Source organism: Eupeodes corollae, chromosome 1 (genome assembly GCF_945859685.1).
Source record: "Eupeodes corollae chromosome 1, idEupCoro1.1, whole genome shotgun sequence".
In the NCBI taxonomy this organism is placed as follows: Eukaryota; Metazoa; Arthropoda; class Insecta; order Diptera; family Syrphidae; genus Eupeodes; species Eupeodes corollae.
This window is the reverse complement of record NC_079147.1, coordinates 238606632-238619658: the sequence shown is the minus strand read 5'-3', so window position 1 is coordinate 238619658 and position 13027 is coordinate 238606632. Positions and strand designations below refer to the sequence as shown.

At 28.8% G+C, this 13027-nt stretch overlaps 1 protein-coding gene across 2 annotated transcripts in view; it reads right to left on the bottom strand.

Moving 5' to 3' along the window:
- Nucleotides 1–13027, bottom strand: part of LOC129943459 (sodium-dependent neutral amino acid transporter B(0)AT3) — a 75981-nt gene that overhangs the window by 61406 nt on the left and 1548 nt on the right. For both annotated transcript variants that reach the window (XM_056052926.1, XM_056052925.1), the window contains exon 2: nucleotides 12293–12692. In XM_056052926.1, the coding sequence (XP_055908901.1) occupies nucleotides 12293–12569 (277 nt within the window). In that variant the 5' untranslated portion in view covers nucleotides 12570–12692. The remainder of the gene's footprint in view (nucleotides 1–12292; nucleotides 12693–13027) is intronic.

Genomic DNA, 13027 nt, shown 5'->3' with positions numbered 1-13027 from the left:
AACAATAAGTTTTTTTGTAACAAGTAAAGTTTGTTCGTTTTCCCCTTTTTTTAATTTAACATGAAAAAACTGAACCTTTCAAAACAGAGATGATCTGATAAAGCCTACTGGATAACGGTTCTATACAGTATTGTAACTATAAAGTGAACAAGTTTTTTTTGGTTTCATAAAACTGACTTTATTCATTGTTTTTTTATTAAAATAATTGATTTAAAAAAATGTGTTTTACTTAATCTGGAGGTTAAAAAAACCCTATTTTTGGTAAGCATTTTGTTTTTTTATTGCAATTAAATCCATAGATATGTAATTGCATTTTAACAAAAAAAAAATTGACTATATACATTTTTTTTTGGTTCACTGTACATTTTTAAGTAACTTGTTTTTTTTTTTAAATATACGTTTTCATTTTTTTTATACATATTTGTGCAACATATTTCAAAAACTTGATTTTGTAGCCTTGTTAAGAGGATAGATTTGTTTCAAACACAAACATTAATTTCAAATCGTTTTGTTTTTTCCTGTTCAAAACCGTTTTTGCATAAATGCTTTTTCAGCGTTTCTATTATTTTTATGTCAGACAGGTTAAATTTAACTGGAAGACTGTAAGGATTATAATATTATTAATAGTTTTAGTTAGCCTCTTAAATCTTTACATTTATTTAAAAGTAATATTTCTAAAACCAGTCGCGGTAATATTTCCAAAACCTGTGGCGATAGAGTGAAAAGTAAAACAAATAAAGGATCCCACTCTTTAGTTGCGGCATCTTATACAACTGACAGCTCAATTAATTAAGCGGGTTCTTATCAGAAGCGGCCCATAAGCAACTAATTTACCGGACCCAACTCAAAAAGTAGCTGAACTTTTCTCCAGCAGTTACGTTGACATCAGTTGTCAATGATAGGCATGTTCGTAAACTTGGTGCATCGCTGTTCTTCGAACTGGTTTGGATGAGGTTTGTTCATTCCAGTTTAGTTTTAACCAGTCTATGCATTTAAAAGTCCACTTTCTACTGTTTTGCATGTTTTTATGAATAACGTGGATTGAAGGTTTTATACGAGAGGATTTTAATTTTTTTTTAATTTCCTTCTCATCGAATAGAGTGTATTAAATTTGTACAAATGAGAAAATATCGTCTGTCACTTTAAAATCAAACGCAATTGAACAAAAAGAAAACGCACTAAAGGCTAAAACTAAAATTATTGAAAAAAACTACGAAAATGGTCTTGTTCATTATTTTTACATTTTGTAAATTATTTTGACAGTTTTATGATGGCAGTTTTTTTTTAATCTAGCAAACAAAAACAAAATATAAAGTAAAGATTTTATCAGTTTTATAAAATGCTCTGAAATCAATCAGTACGCACTGGGTTCTAGAAATTGAACAGACCAAGTTTTTGTAAGTAATTTGAATTAAGATGTCGAAACAGCGTAAAAATTGGGTCTCCCCAATCCGTTTCGAACATCAATGGGTAGGTTCAGACAACATAAAGAATTTCATTTGCAGGCAACTGCGTTCTTTGAACGCAAATTAATAAAAAGGCAACAAGGAAGTTTTGAAAGTGTCATAAACTTCAAACTAGGAACTTTACTTCTTCAACCAATATCTTCAGTTGTATGTACAAAAACTACCAGTAACTTCTCAGGCAAGCTACAATTCCATCTCGACTTGAATTTTGTATTTAAAGGTAATGTTACTTATTCCTTTTCAAATTTGACAAAGAACCCTTTAACAATTTCAGAATTGTGCAGAAAATATATAAATCGCAGAGAAATAAAGTTCAGTTCTCAGTTGAATTAAAAACTATGATTAGCTGTCATTTTGACACAAGTGGAATTGACTTGATAGTTAGGGAAATTTCCCTTGACTTACTTTCCACTCAACTTTACAATAAAGTTGCAATAATTGGAAGGTAATTTTTTGGCTAGAAACTTTCCTTACTTTAAAGTATCTTATGTCGCCTGAACCTGCCCAATGTCAACGGATTCGTTTCCTCAACGAATACTACGGATTCTTTAATAAATAACATATTTTTATATTTTAAGTTATAAGCAAAGAAAACACATACAAAAAAAAGCATTACATAAACTCAAAGACAATGTTATTTTTATTTAATTTCTTTTTTTATACTTTCTAAATATATGTTTTGTCATTAAACGAAAGAAAAACGCACCTCGTGTGACATAAATAACGTCAAATGGTATTTTTTGTAACGCGTTCGTGTACCTTATTGACCGTGATGTCAAAGTTGAAGATACATAATACAATACGAAGAAAACAGCTGAAATTGATGGTCATACAAAAAAAAAAAACTTAATGTCAAAAGCTCTATTTAAACTTAGTCACCCTTCTTTCAAAACAATTACTCTTTGTTGGGGTGTAAAATGGAAAAACATTACACTAATTGCTTATTTTTAGACCACTTAGAAAATTCTAAAAGCATATTTACATTTATTATTCGTATGTACATATGAAATTTGAAAAATAGCCGGTGTGTTGTACAATGTGTCACCCTTATATTCATTCAAAAATCTCTTATTGACAAAGGTTATGTGTAGAAATAGGAACTGTCAAGCGACGGTTTGGTGTAGGAAAATTATACAAGTCCATAGTCATATAGTACGAATACTATAAGCTTATTCCCAAGTTATGATTCAACAACACAAACGTCATACACTTTTTAAAATCACCCTTTCTTCATCAACACAAAATGTCTAATGCAATTATAAATGGTTCATATTTAACATATATACATTACACCCTCTGTCAAAAGTTTGAAGCAAAGATATACAACTATAACATTTTAAGTTTTTTTTTTAAACATTTAAGCTTTAACTATTTTTAAGGCCTTAACATTTTCAAAGACGCAATTTCCTTAGTTTTTTAACAATTTACTAACCTTTCTTTTTCTTTTGCTTTCTAGTAAAATAATAATTTTCTTTTATTAAAAAACAGATGGCAGTGACAGTTCGTGAAAATAAACAAAGCGAACAAATTTGAACAGACCTATTAACTGACATTCAAAACTTAAGAATGTTCTTACACGATTAATTGAACATGGCTACAACCTACGATTTGTAAATTTGTTTTTAGTGTTTAGGTTTTTAACCAAGAACCGAACTGTCAAATTTATATCCAGAGTGAAATTCTCTGTCATCCAACTTCTCGAAAGGACTTAAGCACTATTCATATGAGCACGACCAACGACCAACGACCAACGAATGAACGAATATTCGTCGATTTTGACGTTTCTTTCACATGAGAGTTTTTTTAATTCGTTGCGAATAAAGCCACAGTAGAACACCATTCACCACCGAAACCAAAACAAGAATGATTTTTTAGGTTAAGTACGCGCGATTATTTTATTCGTTGTGGGTGTGGATGATGTGGAACGCGAATAAAGTTTGACAGTTCGTATCAACTATAATGTTTTTCGCGAGGAATACATTTTTTTTCTTAAATTTATTAATATATTATATTGAAAAGTAAAAGTATGTATCGTAAATCAAATATTTAGAAGCTATATTGCTATCATTTTGTTAAGAATTTGTGTGGAAATATGTCTTCAAACGTATATAAATCACATTTTGTAATTCATTCGTCGTTCGTTAGTCACGCTCATGTGAATACTACTTTACTCGGGACTAAAAACACTTTTTTCCACAAAGCAAAAGGCTCAAATGTTTCGAAACCTTTATGTTTCGAAAACATTTTTTTAATTGCAATTGCAGCTAACGGATTACTTAAAACAAACAATTAAACTCTTAAAGTAAAATGACAGAAGCCATATGGCATTGGCTAATTACTTTAAGTTCAGGCAGCCATTCTGTGATTTAACTTTAGCAAATTGTTAAAAAATAGTAAGAAGATAAAATCGTTTAAAATTTGGTAATTCATCTTTTAAGATTATAGTAAATTGCTAAAAAATGGCTGTAACATTTTACTAAATCGTTCAAAATTCTAAACTGTTCTAAAAACTAAGAACCAATTTAATGGAATGAGGTGAAAGAAAGAAAGTGATTTAAATAAAGATATGGTACAAAATTTAAACAAAATTAAATTTCAAATTCCAAAACTTTGTATCAAAAAAATGCTTAAAAAATAAATAAATCAGAAATGTTTCTATGAGTCAAAACTATTGCCAGAGAGTGTCCAAAAACAAACTAAAAAAAAAAAGAAAAATTATACAAATAGATTTTGGAATAAAATTGACCTTCTCTAATATTTCCTTTAAAATTATAATTTATTTGGTTTGGATGGCTCTCAAATACTTTGATATAGAAATATTATAAATTAACATTCCTCGAAACGCAGAATCGAAATGCTTTTAAATGTTTATTAAATGCGCAAATTGTATAATTACACTATGTAAAAATTAATATTGGTCTTGGAGTAGGGGAAAGCTTTGTAAAAATGTAAAATTCTAAAAATAAAATATGTATATTAATATTTCTGTCAAATTAAAATGAATACATCTATGGTTTTGTTTTTTTTTTTGGTTTTTGCATTTGAAAATATCTTTTGTGGGATTTAAGATTTGAAAATCTTCATATATATGAAGCATTAGAATGATTTTGTGTTTTTGGTATTCAATATTTTAATAAAGTTTTTGTCGATTTTTATCAGTTTGACATCGATTGATTTGATTTATTATTTCTTGAAAATTAAAAATTAAATTCAATTGAACAATTTTGTAAAAATGTCTTTTATTCTATTTATTGTCATTTTGCAAAATAAGTAAAAAGGCAACTAGTTAGTTTTGAAAGTGGTGTCAAAAACTTCAAACACGGAACTTTACTTTACCAACCTCTACCTCCAATTTACCGTGCAAAAACTACCAACAACTTAATTGTCTACAAAACACCTCTCAAACAAGTTACAATTCCATCTCGACCTGAATTTTGTATTTAAAGGAAATATTACTAATTCCTTTTTCAATTTGACAAAGAACCCTTTAAGAAAATAAATAAATCATAGAGAAATAAAGTTCAGCTCTCACTTGAATTAGAAACTATGATTAGCTGTCATTTTGACACAAGTGGAATTGACTTGATAGTTAGGGAAATTTCCCTTGACTTACTTTAAACTCAACTTTACAATAAAGTTGCATTAATTGGAAGGCAATTTTTTGGCAGCTAGCCAATCAGATGCAAGAAACTTTCCTTACTTTCAAGTCCCTTATGTCGCCTGAACCTGCCCAATGTCAACGGATTCGTTTCCTTAACGAATACTACGGATTCTTTAATAAATAAAATATTTTTATATATTCAGTCATAAGCAAAGAAAACACATAAAAAATACACATTACATAAATTCAAAGACAATGTTCTTTTTATATATTTTCTTTTTTGAAGAGATTAAACTTTCTAAATGTTTTGCCATCAAATGAATGAAAAACTTAACTTTTATTAACGGTTTCCAGATCGGGCTTGTTTGAGGCGGCTTATTTTGACATCTCGAAAATAATAATATCTCCTTCACATTTCAGCGTCAAAAAGTGGCAAAGTGGACAGTAATTTTTTGTTTAAAAATACAAATTTTGGGAGCAAAATAAATAAGGCAATATAAGTCGCTTCAAAAGAGTTTAAGGAGTTCAACAAGGAATCCATTTCACATTTGCTGTGGTCAATCTCGTATTGGATAGGTGGATTTTTAGATTCCTTGTTGAACAAGTTGGATAGCTGTATTAGGATTGTTGTCAAAAAATAAAAACAACCTAGCAAATTGGTCATCTATAAAACGAGAACAAAATAAGTCAATTTTGAAGTTAAAAAAAATAGATCATAATTACCTTCTAAAATTCGGAGGTGAATAGCTTCTTCATCGTCAATTATGTACAGAACATCCTCAAATACAACTTCAACTAACATTTTGTATCTTTTTGTTTACCAAAAAATACAAAAGGCTGAAATCAGTTGTCAAGTTTCTTGAAATTCAACCATCATCTGTTCTGTCAGATACCCACATACCCTAGAAATTCCTGGATACCTTTGGATTCCTTTTTTGACATCTCAGCTGTTTTTGATCAGCTGTTATTTTACACGTAAAACACTAACAAAAAGGTATCCGGATAGCCTATCTGTCTGAGATTGAACGCAGCCATTGGAACATGTATACAAAATTAACATTTAAATGTCGCCTACAACGCTATAAATCTTTTATTTGTCGGAAAGATCGGACATGAACGGACTTTTTGGTGAAAATTACGTTTGCATGATCTTAAGAATTAAGTGCTTCTCTGTTTTTCTTTTTTAAATTATTTTACGTTAGTTAAAAACTAAAAATGTGTTAAGTCAAAAAATTCAGTTAAAAAATTCGTTACCAGTTTCTGACTAGAGTCCTTTTTGCTTAACGTCAAATAATTATGCAATCGTTTTTAAATTTTCATAGGAAACCGGTTAAGTGAAATATTAAAGCCATTTTTAGCAATTTATTGGTTAAAATTGCTACTTTAACTTTAAGCATGGAATGGCGCAGTCTACAAATGCGAACTCCAATTAATAGGTCCGTTTAAGTTTATTTGCTTTTTTTATTTTCACAAACTGTCACTTTTTAGACATGTTTGGATGCTCGCTTTTTAATAAAAGGCAATAAGCAATTTACTAGTTAGCAAAATGAAAAGAAAGATTTAAAATTTTGAAGTCCATTGATAGTTTTCTAAAAAAAATCTTGGACATTAACAGACATTGAGGTCGAACTTGTTTTATCATATGAAACAATTGTGTGTTAACTTAAAGTTATTTTTTTTTCGAAAAATCTTATTGACTATTTCTTTTACTAAAAACTAACGCTAAAACCTACAAAAACATCTAAGAAATGGGTTTCAACTAAGGAATCTTGAGAACAAAGAAAATGTGTGTATCTTTCACAAAATATTGTTATTCTTATTAATATTATATAAAACTTAAAGAAATATCGATATCATCTCAAAATTGTTAGCATAATCTAACTTATTCTTATGAAATGCATTTATGTGTGAAAAAATGTGCATTTCATAGTTTTATTTTATGTTTTCTTATTATTTAAATGAATAACTTGTTCATTAAAATAAAAATAAACCAATATACGGTAGAACACCGTTTTAAAGTTTAATGTATTGTTAAAAATAAAAAGAAACGTGTTAGATCCAAAGTTATTTGCAAGTCGATAACAAATTGCTTTATTTGAAGTGTAGTTTGAAAAAATAATTACTTCAAAACATAAACTAGGTATTTAAATTACAAAACGGTTGCAACTTGCAACCAACTAGAAATAAAGGTTATTTATTGGTTCGGCTTAAAGTATTGGAGATAACAAGTAATTGGTTGAACATTTCAAACGATTTAGTTAGTAATGTTAGCTTTGATTTTCTTAATTTTAGACAATTTATGGTTCTTATATTTTACAAAATGGACAAGATCCAACTGTATTTTATCTATACTAGCTCCTCGATTCGAAACGACAACAACAAGTCTTTAGTTGTCATAAGCTTTTACTGACATAGAATGTAGTGACATCTGCAATCACTTGATAATGAAAAAACGATGAAAAATGATATTTGTTTTTTATTTTAAGTGTTTTTGTATAACATTTGAAAATGGACAGACGACCATCAAGATTTTTGGACAGGAAGTCAATTTACCCGTAAAACAATATGACATTTGACAGAGGAACAATTTCTCTCCAAAGAAATTTCTTGTTGGGAACAGACCTAATAAGTCAATGGCTAAAAGAATTAATAGGCCTGTTTGACAGATTGATGTTGTTTGCTTTGGTTTTTTTTCATAAACTGTCAATATTTAAGCGTGTTCAGATGAACAGTTTTAAATAAGTGACAATGTTTAAAACTAGTTGGGAAAGGATTGACTGATAGCTAAGGGCAAGTTCATACGACCATCTTGTGCAAATGTATATATTATTTGACATTAAAATCGCAGTCATAAATCTTATAAGGACAAACCTGTGTTACTTTTTTTTTTTGCGAAACTAATTTGTTTGCTATATAGAAATCTATTAAACAATAAATTGATTTCAATTTGAAAACAAAACATCAACACAGATATTTACCTACAATCGACTCACATTTTTGTGTTTGATTTATAAACTAGACTGCCATACCAAACAAATCATTGAGCACGCGTCAAACAATATGTTCTCTTTGATATTTTCTAAAGATATGTGCAATGTACATACATGTATATGTATACGTACGTAGAATGTAATTTGTATCATTTCATTATTTGTAGTGTACTAAAGTCAGGGCTGCATTAACTAATGCAAGGACTGCCATCGCCAGGTGCGGGTTTGTTTTCATCGGAATAGGGCCCTTTTTATAATTTGCTTAAATTTTATGAATTTAAATTGAAAATGAATCACATTTTGTTGAATTTTTTTTTATCTTGAGACTTCTTCAACTAAATTCTTTACACTATACCTCAAAATATTCATTAGTATTTCAGATACACGAAACGATTCTTATGCTATTCAACAACGTAGTTACATTGTTATTATGTGTGTAAAATAAAATTTAATGTGAAAATATTGCAAAAAGCCTTAAACAAGCTACACGTCACCAAAATCAAAGAATTTGACCTACAAAATCGTCAATTGACAAACCGTAACCTTACTTTGAATATTGAAATTTTCAATAAAAATTATTTGGACTTAAGAAAAGTAAGATCTAGTTTGGTGCTAAAAAGGCACAATTTCTTCAGTGAGTATTTCCTCAAAAACTCGATGTATACCATTACACAACCACCATATCTACCTGCTTAGAACTATGTTCCTTTTTCATTTAAAAGGGCGTAATAAGCGTTTTGAACCAATAGAAAACACTGGTCGATAAAATAAGGTTTCTTTCGGGAGCACAAACCAAGCAATACTTTTTAATGAATTAAGATGTCCTATTTTAATCTCGCCTTTATATTTTACTATCCGACAGGTTTTTAAAATATGTTAATTTTAAAAATGCTAAAAACAATCAAAAACTAGGTTTTTAAAACTTAGTTAAAACTCAAAATATCTCTTAATAGTAAATTGAATAATGATTTTGAAAAGTACAAATCTTTTTTTTCTAGATACAATCTAAATCATTTTAATATCTTACATAGTTTTTGGAAATTCGCATTAGTTATTTGATTCTATATGAAGTTTTGAGCAAACCTTAATACTTTCATAATTTTTGAGATAATTTGTAGTGTTGATTTTGAATTTAATTTTAAAAACAAGAATCAATTTATTTGAAAATTGAAGAAAGGGATTAAAGATACGGAAAACCATCACCAATTTTATTGAAAAAAAAAAAACTACAAAAAGCCGTTTTTCAAATTTTAAAAAGTAATATATCAAAATTCTGACGTGATATATTAATTTTGAAGTCGAATTTGAATTGAAGCCATCAAATTCCATTGTAAAAGTGCAATCTCTTTGCTAAGTAAGAAAACCTTGTCGAACATTGAAATCAAAGAAATTAGAAAACGAAATGACTCTGGTTTAATTTCTGAAACCTTAAACTTAGTTTTCATTATAGCAGTTAAGCAGTATTCACATGAGCGCGACTAACAAACGACGAATGAATTACAAAATGTGAGTTTTTATACGTTTAAAGACATATTTTCGCACAAATTCTTAACAAAACGATAGCAATATAGTTTCTATTTGTTTTATGATGCATACTTTTACTTTTCATTATCATATATTAATAAATTTAAGAAAACAAATTTATTTGTCTCGAAAAAAATTGAAGTTGATACGAACTGTCAAACTTTATTCGCGTTCCACATTATCCAAACTCGCAACGAATAAAATAATCGCGCGTACTTAACCTAAAAAAATCATTCTTGTTTTGGTGTCGGTGGTGAATGGTGTTCGTTCGCTACGAATTAAGAATTCTCATGTGAAACAAATGTCAAAATCGATGAAAATTCGTTCATTCGTTGGTCGTGCTCATGTGAATAGTGCTTTAAGTGTCTACTTTATTAATATTAGTTTTTTTTCAAGATTTCTAATAAATACAAAAATAAATAAAATTGAATTGAAGTAAATTAGATCTTAGGGCCGAAAGGCATTAGTATTAAGTGTTTTATTTTAACTTAGAGTGTTCTTATGGGACCAGTAAGTTAGCTGTAAGTTATGGATAATTAGGCTAGTTTTATGAATTTTTGTCTAGCTTTAAGATAGGTTTAAAATTGAATTAATAAAACTGAATTTAAAAAAAAAAAATGAGATAACTAGTTTGTGTTGTGAATGGTAGGTAAGCGACAGTTAACGTTTAACAAGTAACCAAACATTAGAAAAAAAATTGTATGAAAGTTGTTGCCTTCGATCTAAATCGTTTTTTTTTTTTGTTCATAGGATAACTAATATACATAAGTCTTTGGTTATTCTCTGGAAATTAAAAAACTTTAAAGCAAATAAAATTAATTTTAAACGCTACTAAATCAATTCACTTTTATTTAAATGGTGTTTCAAATTTGTTTTTACTCAAGTCAATCGGTCGGAAATGTCAATGTACTTCAATGCAATAACATTCATTTTGCCAGAAGCACATTTGCCAACAAAAAACAACATAAGATAAAGTTAATAATGATCTAGTCATCTCCAAAATATGCGAACTTTAAATCTTAAATCAATTTTGTTGCATTCCCAATTTTTTTTGGAACTCGATCTACGTAATAGATCTAAAAGTACATCCCTTACTTTTAAAGCGCTTGCCCTTGAACTTGTTTAAGGGGGAAGGACACTTTGGAGTTTTAAGTTTTTAGTACACATTTTCCCAAAAAAATTGAATTGGACAACTTTACAACAAGGCATTTAAGAATTAATTTAATAAACCAAAAACAGTTATTTTTTAAGTTAATCAGCCCTATTCTCCTTTTCACGTGGATCGTATATTTGAAACATCCATTCGATTCCCTTTCACACTGCCTTTGCATTCTGCTATCCATCGGGTGAACTACATTATCCCAAACAAATTTGACATTCAAATAAACAGTTGTTCATGTAAAAATCTTGTGAATGTTGGACAAATTCTTTTGATTCATACAAAAATTAAGTTTAATTAATCCACCTAAACACAATAATTTGTGTACTTTTGAAAATGGACAGTATTGGACTTTTTATTCCAATTGTAAGCAGTGGAATAAGAGAATCCTCAAACAGAGAGCTTTGGACAAATGTGAAAAAGTGTCTTCCTTCCCCTTAAAAATGTTAATATTCTTTTATTTATAAAACAAATATTTTAAATTTAGCAATAAATTAGTATTCACTTACATTTTGCTTACAAAAAATTAACAAACCAGACATCATCGGATCTTAATTGTAAAGAATGAATGCTTTCACGTGAATAGAAGAATACCGCGCAGTATTACCGACGTTACCGACATACACAGATTCATTACGAATGAATAGCAAAATAATGATTAGTGAATCCCCCCGATGAATAGCAGAAGAGGCCTGATTATTTTATTGCTAATGGCGATTTTATGTCATTTATACTTAAAAGTGGTTAAAATTACATTGGACTGAAACTAAGAAATACAATCTTTTCTGGAAGTATTTGAAATAATTAAAATTACATTTTATTTCAAATCAAAACCTAAATCGATAGAGCCCATATAATTTTCTTTTACAAAGCACAAATACGCTCCTGGACATTTTCTTCTAGCGCTCAATCAATGCATAAAGTGAATTGAACATTGAGAACGACAATCAAGTGCAATGACGATAAGTCAACTGAGATCAATCGTATCGAAACTTCATACCTTTTTACAAAGATATATTTTAATAAAATTGCATATACATATCTAGATATAAATATATACCAACATATACCAAGGATTTCATAACATTAAATAAGAGATGCATCTTGGAATATCTGATGCTGCTTTTTAGGTATATTGTGTGTTGCGCTGTAAATATTTTTATTACTTAATTGGAAATTCCATTTTAAGCATTAAAGCTTACAGGCGCCAATCACGTGCTTAATAGATTTATTTTAAACAATTTTCGCTATATAGCATCAGAAAGGTAGAAATAATGTAAAATGCTACAAAAGACAACAAACAAAAATTCAAAAATAGAATAATTTATAAAAAAACAACTAAAATAAATTTTTAAAAAATCAGTCATGCGTTGAGAGAAAAAGTATAAATTTGTTGTATCGGTTTTGTTTTTATTGCATTTTTCTTTATTTATTTTTTGTTAGATTAAAATGTTGCAATTCAATGTCAATATGGTATACATATATGTACATAAGGTCTATATGTATATACATAGGTAAAGTAAAGTAAAGGTATTTATGTATATTTACTTACCACCCCCATTCTGTTGGCATAAATACGGAAATCTCCATATGTTTCCCAATCCTACTGAATATCCAATAATGCTAAGAAAGAATTGCATTTTTCCAGACCATGCCGCCCTCTCCGGTTCACCCGGTATATCCACTGAACTGACAGAATTTCTTTGTGGAGCAGTAAGGACAATTGTAACACCATGGGTACCATCACCTCGTGCTCGGGTATTAAGAGGTGCCATTTCATGGCCATTTCTAGGCCCACTAGGGACGTCTATAATTTTCGTTGCGGCCATCAAAAGTTCTTGTTTTTTTTTTCTTTTTTCAAAATTTATTTATTTATACGTATTGTACATATAATTTATTTAAAATTGATTAACAATTTGATGTTGTTTGCACTTTTGTTTTGGTTGAGCTCTCTGTTATGGGAAAAAATATTTTTTTTTATTTTTTTGTTATTAATTGTTTGTTTCTTTAGAAAGAACACAAACAAAAAATACTTGACACACCGCGAAACGTGAGTTTTTTTTGTTCCTATAATTTTTATTTCCCATTCGTGTCGAATCTGCACATTTCACATTTTTCATCCACGAAAATAAAACATCAAAAAGAAATCATGGAATTTCCTAAACGTAAACTGTTAAAAGCTTTAAAATTCTTCAATTGCAACCTTAAGTTTCATTATTCAGCATTTGAACCTAATGACTTGTCGTTAAATGTTTTTTGCATATACAAAGTATCTACAGAAGCATGT